The 19,743-nt window shown below is 38.9% G+C and overlaps 1 protein-coding gene across 1 annotated transcript in view; it reads right to left on the bottom strand.

Moving 5' to 3' along the window:
* Positions 1–19,743, bottom strand: part of LOC102686973 (receptor tyrosine-protein kinase erbB-4) — a 369,352-nt gene that overhangs the window by 130,456 nt on the left and 219,153 nt on the right. The window contains exon 3 of the mRNA XM_015358522.2: positions 18,398–18,584. Within this exon, the coding sequence (XP_015214008.2) occupies positions 18,398–18,584 (187 nt within the window). The remainder of the gene's footprint in view (positions 1–18,397; positions 18,585–19,743) is intronic.

The following is a 19,743-nucleotide window of genomic DNA, read 5'->3' as shown; positions in this document are numbered from 1 at the left end:
AAGGCAAGACTAAGCTCATTTGAAATTAAGGATATTTTTTAAATTAGACCCAGAGAGAACAGTTCAGTGTTTGTGTTCATCTCTGAACTCCTTGAGCAGGAGCCAGAAGAAAGGATGTACCTCTCAAAGTGGACAAAAAAAATGAAACAAAATTGGTTGAAAATCTGCCCACAAACAGACCTTCTTACGAATGTCTTCAACATACTGTGACAAGGAGCTGCAAACGGTGGAAGAACATGTGTTTACTGCTTCAGAAGGTGCTGTGTTACAAGGCTGATCATTGGCGTCAACTCCAATTGTGTAAGAACAGACACTAAGGGAAAACACTGTTATTTATAAACAGCTCACCCAATTCCCACAAGGGATGCTCTTCTTCTTGAACTGAACTGGAGTTCCAAAAAAGCAGAGATTGTACATTTACGAACACTAAATTAGTAAAAATATGTTTTTGGAATCTACTAAGACTGACGACACCCAAAAATGTAATACTATACTATTAATATTCTATTTTACTCTCATTTGTGCCAAAACCAAAAGGTTTCTTAATATACTTCAGTTTACCAAAGGCAAATCATATGTAATAAATGCTTAATAAGTTATTGTCACTGACGTATGCATTAGTAATGCATTTATATATGCAAACAATATGAATGTTGTCAATGCACTTGCAATCGATTGTTAACATACGGTAGGTAGGTCCTTATTGCCACACTATTAATGCCATTTAGTACAGATTACAAGTAACCTAAAATATTAAATTTGGAACCCCGAAACTGCAGTTTTACCTTTTTGTTAAACTACTGTAATCCCAGTTATCCAAGACACACATTTTAAAAAGTCAAAATTTGGTATGGTAATGCATGGCAAGGGTTAAATATACCAAAGCATAAAGTTATTTTTTTATTCTTACTGATCTGACAGCTTCTTTTCAGAGTCATCAGAAAGCAGCCTCATAATTATGGGCTTTTTTAAGACAAGTACATTTTTATATACAATGCATTAGAAGTATAGAGTTGTTCCATCTGTGGTTTCAAAACATTTTGTGAAACACTAAAATAAACCAATTCCGGTTAATACATTCTTTTTTTTTTCCCCAACCAATCCTCTCATTTAATGTAGAGGCCAATTTGCTCTAATGCATGTTCCAAGCTGTTTTCAGTGCAGCCTGTGTTTAGTGAAAGGAGCTCTGTGTACAGTACATGGTGCACAGGCCAAGCCACCCTCAGGAGGTGTGTGTAGGTCACTGCAGCATGGGATACAAACCTAAAGATCTTCTGACTAGATCAGGTGCTAAGCTATCTTGGGAGTGATGAATGTCTTCATCTCCCCTACAGGCCATGTTTGGCTCTGAGGGAAAAAGCTTTTATCCAAAAAATAAAGAAATAAAAACAGCAAGCTCTCTTACCAAGAAGCCAGGGCTGGAGCGACAGCACTCTGTTAAAATACACTGATTACATCATCAAAGGGTGAAAGGTGAAGAGTCACAAGTGAAGAGGTACAGTAAGTGGCAATAGTAGAGCTCTTCAAAGCCAACTAAAGGATTCGAGATGGCTGACATTTAACAATAACTTCATAACTTCAAGAAACCCGACCCTTTTCTCCAATACTGTACCTCTGATGCCACAGACCCATTCTGAGATATCCAGAGGAAGGACATGTCAGTATTTCTTTTAGTAGCTCTCCAGCACTCTCCTTCTTTCATCATTTTCTTCTCAATTGTTAGTTCATTGCTCTTATCTGGATCATGGCTCATTGCATGCAGGTAGGCTCTCCTGGGGAGAAGGCTGGCTGAGGGCAGGCTCTGAGCAGGGAACAGCCCCTGCAAAAGGTAGCTGTTTAACAAGGCTCCCAGTGTACTCCAGGTCAAAGGATTTCTCTCGGCACCTCACAAAGGGGTGGAATTTTCTTCGAAAGAGCACCTTCAGAATGCACCAGGAACTGCCAGGAAAGACATGGGCAAAGCCAAACACGCTGCAAATGGTACCCCTCAATGAAAAGATTGGTGGGATATGCAGTTTTTTTCAGCAGAAAATCAGACATGTCTATAGTAGATGCTAAAGAACACTAAGAGAACAACCCTCCAAAGGAATCGAGTGGAATAAGCAAACCTACTGTATACTCTTCATAGGTTTAGGAAAGAAGACCTCTAAAGACACAATCACACACAAATCCATAATGTCCTCACAACTGGATCCAAGTCCTGCCTAGTACATTTGTGGTACTGAAATGCTGACACAGGATAATTCCATCAGCAAAAGCGAAGCCTGCACCGTTAACGCTGCAGAGAGGCCAGAAATATTATTCACACCAAAACAATTAAAGATTTTATATACTGGAAGAATGCATAGTTAGTTAAACGAGAAAACAACACTACACAGCAGAGGCCTACTGGTCTAAATGTTCATCTGCATTGTCGGTGGCTCTAATATATAGTATGTGTTGTTGTGCCTTGCAACTGCAAAGATCTCTATTCACTGGCATTTTACTAGACTTTCTTTGTATGCTGCAACTATAAGTGACTGACAATCAATGGATTATATTTGCCCTTCCTTTCAGACAGAAAAACAGAAAAGTATTTACTGCATATCAAGGCCAGATGAAATAAAAATGTTGACATCCCTGCTGTCCCTCTCCAATGTATCTGAGGTCTCACAGGGACTGAGCTCTTGGCTCTCCAAGGACAGTGTTCAGTCAGTCTCTTTTTTACCACATTTACACCTGTGTACTTCTGACAGATCTTCTTTTGGTTTTGCTTTTGTTAAGAAAAACCTTTAATGCTTCCGTTTTGCTCAGAGACATAGACTGCATTAGCAACAAGGACAGACATTTCACTGATCTGAATCTGAATGGAGGTTTGTAGTACTGACAGATTCACTGGTGAACCGTTCTGTAATGTCTATGTCTCTCTAGTACCTTTCAGTTTTCTTTTGTAGCCAAGAAGACCATTGTATTTATATACGTTGCCAAGTATACCATGCATAGAGTGATGTTATACAGTAAGTGCTTGCTATAGTGGGTGTCTGTCTATAGAGGGTTCTGTAGTTCTTCACTTAAGGAAGATGCACTCTGCACTCCAGAGAAGCATTCAAACATGACTTCTGTCTGTACACTTATGCTTTACAGTTTCCTATATATTTTGGCTCCCCTACGTATGAGCTGCTGTTTGACTATCCACTCAGTGAACCACAGTAACCAGCATGGCATCTAGCTCATTCCTGAGTGCACATGAGTCACCAAGCCACTACAGAGAGAATCCTACGATTTAGGCACAGGGCAGAGGCTTCCCTCTGTTATTACTTATTCTCCAAATTGTGTTATTTACAGTATATGTAGTTTTCAAAGTAAAAGTTGCTTTAACTCATGCTGCCATCTGAAATAATGTGTGAGTACCAATAGAATTTTTACATCTTTTTATGTTTTTACAGCTTATTAATTCATGACACTTAAAATAAATAGTTTAAATGGAAACCAAAGTACAGTATACACAGAGCTTTAGTGCGCAGGCAGACTAGATGGACCGAATACTGCTGGTTTAGTTTGTGTATTTGACCATTTACATTATACAAAAATAAAATGACATTTTTAGTTTATTTAAGCACAACAATGCATCTGATAGAATGTAAAAAAATTACAGAACAATAGGCAAAGCAAATTGAAAGTAACATATTTAGGTAAAACAATGCTCTAATGGAAATATTAGTCAGCAGTAAGATTTTATCTTGCTAGGTGGCATACCCAGCAGGTGGTAATTTGTATCTGAATTCATTGTACACTCTTCTAGACTCTTAGTGGCCCTAAAAAGTTTGCATAAGCATTACAATATCTATAATTCATCTTAAATAATGAACCAGATGCACTTGAAAATGTCAGGCAGAATGGCAATGTTTAACCTCTGCTATCTTTCTGGAATTGGTGTAATTAAGACAAATCATCTTCTTTTTAAGAGAGTCCTGGGGTTCAGAAAAGGCAGAGGCAGCAGTTTATACACTTGTTTCAAGCAAACGGCTGACATACAGGTCAAACACTGTGCCTGAAATACAGGCACACAGTCAGCACATACCTGTATAAGATGGCTGTAAAGCTGTTAATGTCATTCTGGGCTGCACTGCTGAAAAGCAAGGTTTTTCTGAAAGCCTTCAGAATAGCAGCACTGACTCATATTTGTAATATTTATTATTTTGTATTCAGCCATTCTTGGATATTAGTGGTGAAGCAAGTGGTAAGTGGTGGTGCAGTCGATTCGGTAGTAGGACTAGTGGTTGTAGTTCCTTCTAATATGCTGTAAAGAAAAAATAAAAATTATGCTTGATTGTTATTTAAAGTTAGCATCGTGCTTGAACACACTTACTGTAATTTCACCTTACTTACCATAAGGTTAGGGTATCGGTGTTTAAATGAGGAGGTGCTATGACCTTTTTTGAATTTCACCTTTTTAGGTAGATTTCGACAACATACAAGATTATCTGTAGTTCAAATCCCTCTGTAGCTGTCAGTGAAGCACCTGAACAAACATCATCAGACAGCTGGAACAAACATCCCAACACAGGGAGCAGAAGACACCTTCCAGCAAAATGACATCTCCTATGGAGGCAGCATGAAAATTGCAGGGGGAGTATTTTTCTTATCAGTGTTTCCTTGGATTAAGACATCCACACAATCATAGTAGACCAAAGGATCCCCTTACTGATGTAAACTGTCTTGTGAGCTTACCCAAGAAATTGCTTATCAATGAGACTTAAAAGCCAATCCCGATTACACAGAGCTCCACAGCTGGTCATATCTCATCAATCTTGACCCCGATTGCTGCTCTTAAGTCCTGGGCAGGATTTGAACCTATGCCTGCCATTGACAGTCCCTTGCTGGGTGGAGTTCTGAACACTACTGAGACAGTCAGAGCACTGACATCACTCTTACTTCTATCATTATTATTATCCCAAGGTCAAATAAAGGTCATCCTTAAGCTCCCACAACTAACTCTGCTCTGAATCTCAGGCAGGGTCTGAACCCTGGTTCTCAGGAATTTTGCATGCCAAAATACCCAGCCCGCTTGGCAGAGATGTGGTACGTGCTTTAGGCTGCATTCATTACATCGCAATGTGCCTCTCTCCCTCTCTCTGCCTGTGTGGAAGTGTCCCTCAAAGTGTCCTTCAGAATAGCTGATTTTGTCGTTCTCAGTGAAATATTGATGATAAATGTAATAAATCAAGGAAAATCTGATTTCTGTGGAGCTCTGAGGGACAGGTAAGTGGCTATGGCTTCCGATCGACTTTCAGGCAAATGGTTAAAATAAAACAAAAGAAAAAGAAAATCCTGCTGGAAAGGAGCCAGGAGCCGGAGTGGGGCTGGCAGAAAGCAATGCCGGCGATTGTTTCCCAGGCACGCAGCACCCAGCTGAGAGGCTAGCGCTGAAACAAGATCAGATACATGCTGCAGCTTTTACTGTATAGTATATCACTATAAGCACAAATCAGACAGAGCAAAAATCCTAAACCTTTGTTTCAGAGAGCACAGAAAAATCAGTGCTGACAGTAATTATTTTTGCATTCCTTACTGACAAAGAAGGTAGTGCATGTAGATGTCAATTTTAAGATGATATACAGTATAACATCCATGCTTGGCCTCTGTGATGATGGCTACCTGACTGTGATGCTTGTAATGAAGATCTTTAATTCCATTAAGCAGTAACTATGAAGCTGTGGCAACACTTTCATGATGTTTTCTGTCTGAAAGAGGGCAAGGGTACTCATTTATCAGGACTGGCCCATGTGATAAACCAATAATTCTCCTATCTGATCTTATTAGCTCTTCCTTCACATCTTTCTTCATCTGTAAGCCTAACACAAAGCAGTAGAGGTGTTTTCCAAACCAAGCAAGGCATTCTGTGGAAGAGCAACAATCTCGGATGCAGGGGCAGGAGAGTTTGGTGATAAGCCTAATCATCTGGCTCTTGCCAGACCCTATTAATCAGTAACCTCAGTAAACACTGATAGCATGTTCCATATACAGTACTGCACTTAGACATGTCTGATTATCAGAAGTGACCTATATTTGCTGTCTAGTGAGTAGTAAACCTGGGTTAGATTGTTTTTCTTACAATTCTGTAATTTCCTTTCTGATGTTAATGGCTCAATGCACAGTCCGGTGAGGACAGTGTTTAGTTTTTTGTTTTGTTTTTTTCATGAGATGCTTTCTAGAAACTGTTAAGAAATAAGACTGGTAACTTCTTTCCAAAATAGCAAACAGAAATGGATTTACTTTTACAGACGTCATTTTGTCAGATTATCTGCATAAGAAAACTAACTTTCAAATAGACTACTTTATAATTTTCTAGGTACATTGTTGTGTTTCTCATATACGGTTGATCTCAATGGTTTATTAAGAGTAAGAATTCATACAACGGTTCATTTATAGCTGCTCTTGAGTCATGAGAAAGAATATCAGAGCATATCGTATTATACGAACGCTCCCAGGTTCTGCTGTAAGAGCAGTTATTTTATAGATTCAAACTTCATATTAATAAAAAGCAACACCTCTGGCTCCTTCTTAATAAAGCAGATAACACAAAGGCTTAGGACACTGTACAGTATATCACCCCCATTACCTTCTGGCCTAATCTCTCAAGATTCTCAATTTTCGGAAGCTAAGAAATGTTGGGTCAGCACTGGATAGGGAGATTTCCATGGAAAGCCAGGGTGTTGCTGTTAGTGGTGTTTGTAAACCAGTAGGTGGCACTTTTCCTTCTGGATGAGCATTTTCAAACCAGTGTTCCAGGACAGCGACACTGTGCTGAAGGAAGTGCCTTCTTTTGGATGAGTGAGACATTACTATTTGGTCCTGACTGTCTGTCCATTAAGGATCCCATGACACTATTTGTAAGAATGGATGTGTTCATCTTGGTGCCCTGGATAAATTCTACTATGGGTTTGCGCAATGTGTTCCCTTTAAGTTAACTCACTTCTCCAACTGATCCACTGTTTATTGGGGCTGCTGGTACAGTATGGCTCAAGCACATCACCCCTGAGAGTGCTGCATTCAGTGGTGGATGGAGTGACACTACAGTGCACTTTGCTGCACATTTTGCTTAAATGTTCTCCACTAAGCTGATGTGTTCCTGAAGAACAGCTTGTACATTAAGACAAGAAAAAGAAAAAGATGCCTTAAGAGTGCATTGCAAATCGGGAAGATGTATTCTGGGTCCACTCCTAGCATGAGCACTGAACTCCCCAATAAGAAAAAGATTTCAAATGAAATGTTGTTTAGCCCTTTCAAACTGTGCGTCAGTTTCACGTAAAATTGCTAGAGAATTGCTAGGGACGAACGAGATGGAAGACAAATCTCGACTGTGCTGCTATCTTTTATTTTCTCTGTTTTTTTAAGAAAGGTCACTTTGTTGTAGATTTTACACAACATAAACATAAGTTACAGACTAAGACTTTAAAGTCTATATTGACTATTTTAAAGAAGTGATTGATTTATTTAGCAAGCATGAGATGATGGGGGACGAACAGTGGCTAGGAGATCAAAGAGACAGGCAGCCCAAAAAGTGACGCTGCTCATCCCAGCTCACAACTGGGTAAGCACAGCATATATCGTCCCAAACACGTCTTCAAGTTCCCTGTTGCTGGCTATGCCCAAGTGTCTTAAAGTGAGAACTAATTCAACCTCAATTAAGAAGTAAATATTATTGTAGCATAAAAAGGCACAAATTAAGTGAACATAAATAGAGCATCACCTGTAATAGCCATATTATTATTTTTATTCAGTATACCATTTCAGGGCACAGGATAATAAAACTGCATTTTCAGTTCTTAAGCTAAACTGCAGAGGACTCAGATTTGTGACCTGCGTAGGAAACAGACTTTAGCTGTACCTTCAGTATAACAGCAGAACAAAACCAAATCTCTCAGACATTTTGGCTCTCAGTCAGTTGACGGTTCATCTCTACTTCATTGCATTGGTGCACACTGTGTTTTATTACTCTGCAGCTAAAATGGCATTGTGCAGTCCTCTTTGCCTCCTGAAGCAATCTGTTTAGGTTCCTGTGGGTTCACTCTTAACTAAGGGTAAAAAAAGGCAGCGAGTGTTTGAACATGATCAACAGTGCGAGGACTGGGAATCTTTCCAGCACTCTGAGCCCTAAGGTTAGAGAAACGATATTGAGTTTAGCAGGAAAGGCAGACCTTGCCAGCCCGTATCGTCTACCTGAATTAAACCTGCGAGCAGAGAGACCTTGTCCTTTTCACTACATGTTCAAAGCAAGGAAAAAAAAGACAAAGAGCCCCAAACTATGCTTAATACCACTGGATCTTAAAGCATTATCCTGCATTTTGCTCAGTCCTTCCAGTGTTTGCTTTGAAGCGACCACGAGACAGCACTATAGAACTCAGCACCATTACACAGTGCTGAACAGTATTCCTGTGTACAAAACTGGCTCACAATGAACACGCTGGCACTCTGATACCACCTCTGAGAAGGCTCCTTCCAATGCTAGCATGCCGACATTAAGCTGACTCAAGGTTAGGGGCACACAGTATAGTCTAGACCATTAAATCATTCTTTGTCCATGTTTTTTCCACTTCTGAAGACCTAATGCCTAATGCATTGCTCTTTTATGGAGTCCTTCAGTAGCGTGAAATGAAAACCACAACAACCCCTGTTCCACTGTTAATAAAGTAATATTTCACTTTTATGAAGCTTCTTCATAAATACTAATAGATTCATATTTAATGAGCACATGGATACAAAAAGAAAAAAGGAGATCATCAAGATAATGTAAACAAAGGAACTTTAATTAGTCTTACTGATATTAAGAGTAGAGTAGTACCTTAAGGAGGGAAGGCTCTGAAATGCCTGCCAACGCTCAGAGTAAGCCAAGGGACTTTTGAGTGCAAAACAGGTAAGGAAATGTAAGTTTATGTAGAAATTTACACGGCAGCAGTAGAATTTCGTCTGTTATACAGGAAACCATTTTTACTCATTTTTGCAGAATCCTACCACTATTTGCTTTGAAGCCTCTGCTTTTAACCTCAAATGCAGAGTTATACTGTAAATGTGTTCTCATTTATAGTCTGCCACTATATGAATGCTAATAGTCTCAAGTCATATATTATTTAAACAGACATTTTAAATTGTAATATTGTTCCATTTTAAAAATCATGGCAATCTATTAAGAGTGCAGTCAGAAAAAAAAACAATGTTCAATGACCCTGATCCTATCTGCTTTTGAGACTTTCAGAATATTAAAACTGTGCCCATTCTGTGTACGTGTTGTAGCCAAGACAACAGCTTGCATAACAGAAACAGAGAGAGAGAAAAAAAGAGGAAAGGGCCAAATTCATATTTCATCTTCGGTGTTAAGACTCTCAAAAGAAAATAAAACAGAAAGTAAGGTATGCTATACTGTAAGTTGAGTAAGTTGTTTTATACTGTTCATAACAGGATTGCACAATTTTGGCACCTGGGTTTGATTCCAGACTGGGACTCTTTCTGTGCAGAGTTTGTACAATCTTCAGTAGTTTTAACCAGAAACTCTTTTTTTTCCAAAAACATAGATGATGCTGCCTCTAGGTTGTCCCTCTGTGTGTGTACCTTGCTTTTGACGGACCTCTTGTCCTGGATGATTTAAAGATTAAAGATGTACTGAGTCACTTATAAGAGGGGGTCCAGAGGGACAGACTTGACTCATTCTGTAAAGAAAATGTACAAGTACATTAGGGGTGCTCAGTCCTAGTAGGGGACTGCCTGTGTCAGAAACACAGAAAAATCAAACAGTCAAATAAAGATGACAACGGATGGGAAAGGAACTCTGAACAAGCTGAAAAGTCTAAAGTATTTACATACAGTAATTTGCATTATAGTGGAGACCATAAAAAAGAATCGACACAGACGAAGTGGATAAATGAACTGTGACTCTGAGCCTTCCTGCGCAATTTGCACCGTGATGCAGGTTGTCAGCTCTCTCCTCTCCTTCTGGAATCATCTGGGCTTCCTGCTCACAACAGCTGGGATAAAAGCTCCTTGAACCCCTGCATTCCTGCTAGCTGCAGCAAGAAGCCACCAGGCAAGCCAGCTGTCCCCGCGTATAAAAATAGCTCAGGATTTGACAATGTGTTTGTCTAGCCTTTCGCTTCCATCTCATCTTGGCAACTGAAAACTGATTCTGTCACTTAATACAAGTTTTGGCCCGAGTATCCATGTAAATGATATTATGGAAAAATCCACTGTAATGAAAAACTAAATATAATAATAATAGTAGCGATATAATAATAGTAGATGACACTCAGTATACATTTAGAAACACTGTACCATACTGTTGTCTATTCTGAAAACAATACAAGTTACCCACAGATTTATTTTTGCCAAGAGTTTGCCGTACACTTCTCTTGTCCATAATGTTTCTGCTGTTAATGCTGGCTATATGCCTGTAAACATATTTTCCATACTGTATGAACTGCAGAATCTAGTGACAACATATGTAGAGTACATGTGTGTTTCTTTCCTTTTATTACTCTATCAAAAAATGGCAAATGGTGCTAAATTAAAATAGCAAATGTTATATTTCAGTGCATGTACAGTATGTAGTTTTGAAAAGACTGTTTTTGTGCCATACATAAAAATGATGTGTAAACCATTACAATGTCATTTATTTCAGGATTTTACACACAAAAGTGGTTCTTTGGCTGTGTATAAGGAACTATCTAAACACAACATATTAAACTTGATGTTGAAAAAAAGTAACAGACGTCAGAAGAAACATTCATTCCAAATGATTCCAAAGTACCACATTCTGTTTGTGAAAAATATTTGTTCTTTTACCCTTACTTTTTCCACAGATTGTGAAATTCTGAAAATCTTCAGCAGTATGATTTCTGCTCCTGAAGTGTCAGACAACTAAAAATGTTGTGGTATTAATTAGAATTGATTGATCCTAATTAATTATTAATTGGTTTTTAAATGTTCCACAAAGGCGTCAGCTAAATGTCTCTTTAGATTCTAAACTACATTCTGTAGGTTGGTTACATTTAACTGTTTCTTCAGACACACATGTGCTGGAGGATGATTTTCTAACCACTTCACAGGTGGTTAATCTTGGTATTTTGCAAGGGAAGGTACCATTATAAAGCTTCCCAGGAGTACATGTCTCTCTGTGTACCAAGTATTTTGACGTTCTTGTCCCCTCTTCAAGTAGTGGTGGTTTCTTAAAAATTGGTGCTCTAGATGGGTCTTACAGGAGCATTCTAAATCTTCTTCTGCACATTTCTGTTGGTATTTGTGTACTGTTTACAGTGTGTGCAGTATGTATATAAATGTTTGTTTACACCACCCATTACTACTGTATACACGGCATTGTGTGAACGTGACCACAGCATAACCTAAATTTGAGGTAGTTTCTCTTGGGGTTTTGCAGACTTGTGTAAAGAAGTCAACAACACTGAGCCCTTCCTGCTCCCAAACTTCACACTGTACCAACCTGACTAGTCCAGTCTAATTAATAACCTTTTGACCACCTAACCTCCCTTACAACACACAGCACAGTAAAGTCCAAAGCAGTAGCCTTAGTGACTAAAGTGCACAGCAGGCTAACATATATAGATTCTAATGTATAGACCATGATAGAAATCATTCTCCTTGCTGTAATCGTTGCTCAGGCATAACACTTCTCTGCAAAAATGAAAACCACACTAAAAGAATTCATTTACTTGTGATCCCTTCCTTTGATATGATCCAATGGAGTACAACTGCACTAGGGTCGTAACCACAGGCATTTTTTTTGTTGTTGAAGTCTTGGGTATATTCTTTGAGGCACTAGAAAGCCTTAAATATGAGGTGTTCTGTCGACATTTCTCACTGCCTGGGCTGACAGTGTCTTGGCAAACTGATCCGCGGAGCTCTGAGGAGAATACATCAAGGCTGAGCACAGTACTGAGCTCAGACAGCCTCGCTTGTTGTAGAAATTAATATATTTTAATATTTAGTCCACTGACCTCCTGCCTCAATCAACTCCTTTTGAAGATTACCTTAATTAAAATGTTGAGATGACATTTTTGGTCAGCAGAACACAACCTTTAAATGGCAGCAAAGCACAGAACAGGGGGGTTGTATGAAAACAAATATTTCTTAAGCATCTGTAACTACCTACTACTTCTGAAAGATGAGGGAAGTAGGAAAAACACTTTTTCTACCTGCTGAAATGCCAGATGTGCACACGCAGGCCGGAGAACAACATGCATACACTATAATTCATAAACACAATGAAAAATGGAATTATAATACCTGGTATCATAACAGGTTTTGATTAACATGCTCAAACACACCCAGCACATTATGTACAAGCCAGCTGATGTGTTGATCCATTTCAGCAAAATTTCCTAGAGCAATAATAATCAATACATTTTACATAAGCACTTTTTATATTGCATGGTGTAAGACCACATGACTGGGTTTTTCATGTGACCTCGACAAGGTTCTGATCATATCACTATCTGGGAACTGGGTCCAGTTTCTTCATCTCATTGCCTAAATATGAGAATGGCCTCTGGCCACTCTCTGCCCTATAACCTTACGAATACTTAAAAAGAAGGTATCCAAATAGCATCTTGTAACCCCTGCACCTCCATCACAGGTCTTACAGAGGGACAGAGTCGTCTGTTTTTAAAACCGTTACCTTATTTAATCCTTTACTAGCTTGAATAGTCAAGATTATGTTATTAATAAGAATAGTTATTAAAAGACACAGGTTGAAGACATCAAAAACACCTGAAGGACTGGGACTTTACAGATCCAAGAGCAGAGGTCACCTGTTTCAACCCATTCAAATCCAAAGAGCTGAGAACATGACTCTGAGAAACAAAAAATTGCCTTTTATTAACATCTTTCTCCAACTATTGCAAATAGTCACCTGAAGGACTGGAAGGACAGAGAATATACTGTAACTCCTCTGGAAGGTTTTATTAATCAAACTGATCAAGGTACCTGTCTTAGCGGTACAACACCAGTGCCAACCTGGGACACGATACTGTAAATTTTATGTTACAGGCCCAGAGTCTCTAACCAGTACCTCATACTACAGGCGTCTCTGTGCCACAGGGGTCATGCAGAACCAGGTTCTTACACTACTGTACATGTTTCATGAAAGTGAAATAAAGCTGATTTTTTGCAAACCTGTTCGCTCAATTTAACATAATTTTCCAAGTACACCATTTTCTGGTGATAATTATGTCCGGATAGTGAAAGACAGTCAGTCAGACTTAGTTACTTGGCTAAGCAATTTATTCAGTTATTATAGAATTGTGTTGATGTGGGTTAATCAAGCATCAGGAATCGTGGTACTTTAGAAAAGTAAACATGACCTTCAAAATAATGCAAAAATATTTCAAAATATGCGAACACTGTTAATGAATTACTTGGTGTATAATGATATCGAAACAAGCCTTAGGCAACAGTAATTATCTTGAGCTTTATAGTACTTTTTAATCACTGCTTTCTTACTAAGGTTGTAAATGTTGTTACAGCTAACTCATCAAAACCACAACAAAAGCTGCAGGATTTCACATTTTGGGATCTGTTGTACTTGTGTACAGTATATAGTTGTAAAACCCTTAAATAATAAGCAAAAAATAACGCTGTCACCTCTGAGGTGTAAGACCTGTGGAGTGCAAGAGTAAATTCCTGACATATTCTCCTTGCTGGGAATCTCTCCCTGTCCCAGCCGGCTTTCCATCCCAATCGCCCACGAACTGTGAGCATGGAGATCTCCACTCTAGACAGAGCACAACTCTGCCACACCAAAAAGACAAGACCCCTGCCTCAGCAGAGTTCTGCACTGTCCGGGATTCAGAGGAGGGTGACATAACTCCTGTAACTCGCTCAGCGCACTGAGGCCTGTTACACCTGCATGGCTAAACTGCCCTGCTGAGACTCCTGAACTTCCTATTGAAATAAAACTGCCATCGCATAAATTAAAGAATTCACAAGTTGTTCATGCTTTTTTATAAAAGGTACTGAATGCAGGCAGATTAAGGCATATCGAAGTAAAACTATATATAGTGCATTAGTACAATTTGTACAAGAGCCCAAGCTTATGAAATTCTGAAATAGATTCAATCTCTATACAATAGATAAGCTGTGAAAAAGACCCACTGCTGGAAAGGACAGTGTGGGGCTATTCTTCAGTGTTCCACATTGAGTCCCACTTTATCTTTAGTAAAATAATAGAAACAGGGGCACTTGCCGTTAATAAAACTATAAAATTGTAAGAATATTGAGCTTTAGAAGGCAGACAGTAAGCAGGATCTGTTCTGCAAACAGTTAATATGACTTGAAGTTTTCTGCCAAGTATCATTTTTTTAAGTGCTCAATGGTCGTAAAATCAAAGCGATTATTGTGTGCAGTTATTACAGTGTGGGAGTCAGGAATAATGAACTGGATTACATGCTTGGCCTGGGGTAAACTGCTCGTGTATAACCACAGGGAAATGAGACTCTCAGCTTTTCATGAAGTTCGCTTCTTGAAATTTGCAGGCCCTTATAGCATTGCGGTGCTAAAGGCCCAACGTTAAGAAAATTAACTTAATAAATTGTTGACATCAATCCATACAGTATAGTTAATTTAGTTTTTAATCAACTTGCAGGCATCAGATTCCTTTTGGGGCTCATAACCAGTCTGGTTTTTGGATTGGTCTGGTTCTGGTTTGGACTGGACTGGTTCTGGACTGCCCGGGCTTTTGCTGGCATGTGCACATGAAAACTATACTGAATGTGAATCTGTGTGAATTACACTGATTACATTTCCAAATGCAAATAAAAAATATGCATATATAAAATATATTTCCTTCTAGAATGTTTGTTTCTTCATCGACATTCCTTAATGGGAAAATACGACAGACAGTACTGCAGCAGATGGTTTTGACAGGGTGAATGAAATCACTGTGATGAGCTGTAATGGACAGTGCTATCTGTACTACTACAGATACATCTACCATCAAGCACATCTAGCCCACGTCTTTGGGCAAACGTACAGTACCTTGAGAAAACGACATGGGTGAGAACAAGCAAATGTCAATTTTAAATGTTTTTAAATTGTTTAAAAAAATGTGTTCTTTTATTCTGTGTCTTGAAGACAAGGCAGAATCTCATTCACTCATGGTTTTATAGTAAAATACCAAGTGACAAGTTTATAGGCTATCCTTCCTTGTACTTACAGTATAATCATACTTATGGAGTTCCATCTTTCATTGCCTCTATCTCACTGCGACCTACAAACTATAGCTACATTATAATTATAATACATTATAAACAGAATGTAGCATACAGGAAGCAGTTTATCCCAATTCCTTTCCTAGAGTGCTGGAAGCCTCAGTATCCGTCCGGAAGAGTGAAAAGTTACATTTATAGCAAAGCCGTTAACTGCCTCCAAGAAGCCAAATCCCGCCAACCCGCCTGCACCTCCGCACTTTGAAAAGCCACTAACTGCGTGGTTACCCGTCCGTCCGTGCAGGGCTGGGGATTAGTGGTGGCAGTGCCTGTTCCTCTTCCTCGCCTGTGAAAGACAGCGCCCCACAGTTCACAGGCCTGTGGCGACCACTCCGAGCTCTGAACTCACTGCTCACTCAAACCCAGAGGTCAAGCCAGACACCGTACAGCAGACACCAAACACACAAATTCCCTTCAAAACAAACAGCACAATGAACTGTATTTCTACAAATGGAAATTGCAAAAGCTATGGTTTAAATGAAAAGAGACAAGAGGACGGAGGAGGCTTTCTTTCTCTGGGTTGTTGAAAGGTCTTTTAATCCTGTGTCTTTTTCTGGGTTCAACTGGCTGAGAACTGCATTGCACTTCCGTGAATTGCATTGTTTTACTGAGGGTTTGGAGGGCTTGGAAATGAAGTTGAAAGCACTCTGAAAAGCTGATAACAATAAATACAGGTGCCCTCAATAAATCTCCTGTCTTGTTTTGAAACTCAGAACGCTGTCCTGGAAACCTCCTCTCAATCAATATTGGCTGCTCCTCAAAATAAGCCACTTGAGAAATAAGAACATAAGAAATATTACGAGAGGAAGCCATTTGGCCCATCTAGCCTTTTTGGTAGTTAGTAGCTAATAGCTAATTTATCTAAGGATCTTGACCAACTGCTTCTTGAATCAGCTTTACAACATGGCTTGGTAGCATGCTCCATATTGCCACAATCTATTGTATAAAGAAGGACCTTGAGTCCTTAGATTTAAATATTGGTTTCCTCTTGTGACCTCTGCTGTTGTTCACTGTCTCAGAACCATTTATACATACAGTAAACAAACAGTGTTAAAGAGATTACAGCTAGCCATACTAAATAAGTTTATACAAAATTATAGTACAAAGTACTAGAGACAAGAATTGAGTACTATGCATTTATGGAACAAAAAATACACCATATATAAATATATTTCCTCTTTAAATAAATCATGTTCATATAAATAGGTTGCAAGTCACTTGCGTTGTGATAAAAATAGACTTCTATTAGTTAAAACTACTCTTTTCACTAAGATTAAAATAAATGACATTCGTGGGCTAGATTGGATATACAGTATTTCTGTTAACAATGAAGCCTGAAAAGCAGCACTTTGTTGATTTTTTTATTTCAATTAGTTAAGCTACAATCATTTCCATATCTTGCAGCATTTTTTTTTTCCCCTCTTATAACGTGTTTCACTGCTTACTGCCAATAGGAACCAATTATCGCAGTGGGAAGCTGAGATCTCAATCGCTAATGTGCTCGTGTTCAGAAGCACTGGGCTGACAAATCAAACACAGGTGTGCTCTCATTTCCTCGAGCCGCGGCCTCTTCAAACAAGACAGCTCCACTTACAGGCACCCCGTGGTTTTAGAGAGTATTTACCAACAACTCAGAACAATTTCTATTCTATTCTGAGTTATAATGTTAAAAATATTTAGGCACTTTTTTTGTTATGCGTGGAAAAGTCCACTTTGGCTATTCTGCTATTTTGAAACAGTCTTTCCAGAGCTAGCTGACATTTTCAGTTCATATACAGTGTAGTGATGAAGAAAAGCACTAGTGGACACTGCAGTTCCAAGAGAAAAGGGCCCAAGTGGAAGAAACACAAGAAGGAGAATAAATAATAGAGTTTGCTCTCTTTGTCATTCTTTTCTCTTATTCCTCTTTCTTTAGCAATCCACCTTTTCACCCTCCTGCATATGAAACCATATGAAATTAGTCCTTGCTGATGCAGTTCCCTTGTATTGTTAAAGGAAAAAAAGCTTTTGATGTATCTGAACTTCAGACAATACAGAATAGCCTGAGAGATAAAGCCGAGATAAAGAACATTAGAGGTTAAAGGAGGGCCAAGTGTGTACTGTCCTGTAGCCACTGGCAGCAGATTTATTGCACTTCAGTGCTGACCTTTATGATTTTTAAGTGAACTAAGTTCCCAGTCATATTGGCAAAATGAAAATGAACCGCTGCAGAACAAACAACTAAGGAAATGCCCCGTGTGTGCTACCAGCCGATGTAAAGATGATAGAGCTATACAGCAGATCTGAAACCCTCTCAGTGACAGGATTCAGACGCTTTCAAGCACAAACGCTTTGTAAATTTAAACCTGCGTTTACATCCTTGGCCACACTCAATGGAAATCCTTGTACAATCCATGAAGCCAGTAAAATCAATTTCTAACAGATTTCAAGGCCAGACTGAAATAGGACTGAATCCAGCCCTGTTCCTGTAAGATTTTAGGAAGCCTGACATTCCTCACAAGATGCGAATTCAAGTACTTTGCCTCACAGCATCATCCTAAGTATAAAAACATATTCATTCCATGATATTTTGAACCAAGACCAGAAGCTAGACAAGATTTCAACTCATTTCAAGTATTTATATACTGTACAAATTATTATTATTATTGCAGAAAACATAACTGTCTGAAAGGTTGTCAGTTCTCAGGTTTACTGTCTTTACTGAGTGTCACTAGAAAACAATTATCATAGTGGGATTCTGAGATATGAATTCCAATTAAGCTTATTTTCAAATGCACCAGGCTGACAAATTTACTGCAGGTGTCTCTCTTTTCTTATTTGCAATTGTCACACCTCATTAGAAAAATGAAATCCTTCATTTACTGGCACCCTGCAGCTTCAGAATGCAGACATTCCCAAATGCCCCTTGACTCAATACTCTTTATAAGGTAATTTGAAAACTGAATGAAAACACAGCTCCCACACAGAATGAATCTCATTGTTCAATATGAAAAAAAACACAGTTTAACAAATTTAGCTTCAGAGAGCATTTAACTTGTCTGTGCATCTTTACAGAACACCATCATTAGGAGTAATGATCACAGATCAACAGGCTGCTCAGTGATCAGTGCAATCACAGTACTGGCTGTGGGCACCAGGGGGCATACCTGTGAGGTTCTTCAGTCCAAGCTGACGCAGGCCAAAGTTGCCATCTTTGCGGTAGTTAAGGAAAATGGCCAGGGAGTACCGATCCTCGTACAGCTTAGTGCCGCGGATGATCCGCAGATTTTCCAGTGGCAAGTAGTCAAACTGGTTCAGAGCCACCAGCACGTAGCCTGTCACCTCCCGTATTGACTGCATAAAGAAGAGCAGAAACATAACAATGAACATTATGGCCCCTTCTCTCACAGAGTTAAACACTGCACTGAACAGATGAGTTGAAAACCTAGGTCAGGCCGAGCTCAACTTTCACAATGGTCATTAACATGATTCAGTCATATGTTTAATTCAGTACAATTTTTGCAAATATCGGACAGGAAAGTGTCAGAAAGTAAACAGTCACTCCAAGATGCAAGATCTGTGGCAAGTTATTATTATTATTATTATTATTATTATTATTATTATTATTATAATACAGAAGAATCTTTAAATGAAGATATTTATTCCTGCAAGAGCAACGACAGGAAAAAACAGTGAAAACCTGTACAGATAGTGCAGAGCAGTTATGAAATATTAATCTTGAAGAGCTGACACTGTAGATCTTACAATCAGTGACAGCTGTCGGCACCAATGCTTTTCACAGCAGCTCTATTGAGGAAGGAAGGTGGCTAACCCAGCTGACTCACAGAAATGTACACTGGCTGCAGTTGAGGACATTCCCATGGGGAGCAATGAGCAGTGGTTAGGGAAGAGCAATGCCTCCCAGTACTTGCAAGTGGTGTTATTCATTTCCTCTCCCAGTGAGTGGATCTTTCAATACAGTAGTTAAAGTAATCCATCACTGCAGACTCACAACACTGTGTTGAGTGCTGTAGCTAATTAGTTCAAATTTTGAACCAGACACAGTATAGTATTCTAAAAGAAGGTTAGTCTGTAGCTCCCATTACTTATTTTTTTACAGATTATCCTTACAGTGCCTAAAGGCTAACCTGGAGGAGCCATAGTGACCACCAGCAATAGGTACTGTATAAGTTGTGGAAACTATAGTAACAAGGCCCTTTTAGCTTATATATGTTGCAGTTACTGTCATAAGCAGACTCAGTGACCTCCAAAACTTTTAGGAGAGTAAAGTCTAAACTGTGATTCCTACCATGAAGATGATGATGGCTATTATATAAAATAATAACAACAACAACAACAATCATCATCATCATCGCTTCTCATTTAAAAGAAACACTATTCATTTTTAAAATGTAGAATTAGTTCTTCTCATTAAATAAACTGTAGTATTGAAAGCAACAATCTGGAATATAAAGTTACAGGCGTAACTACTGTACCCATCAGCCAGTTGTGC

The sequence above is a fragment of the Lepisosteus oculatus genome, chromosome 12, assembly GCF_040954835.1.
Source record: "Lepisosteus oculatus isolate fLepOcu1 chromosome 12, fLepOcu1.hap2, whole genome shotgun sequence".
Lineage (NCBI taxonomy): Eukaryota > Metazoa > Chordata > Actinopteri > Semionotiformes > Lepisosteidae > Lepisosteus > Lepisosteus oculatus.
The sequence above is the reverse complement of the archived record's forward strand: the minus strand, read 5'-3'. Positions and strand labels throughout refer to the sequence as shown.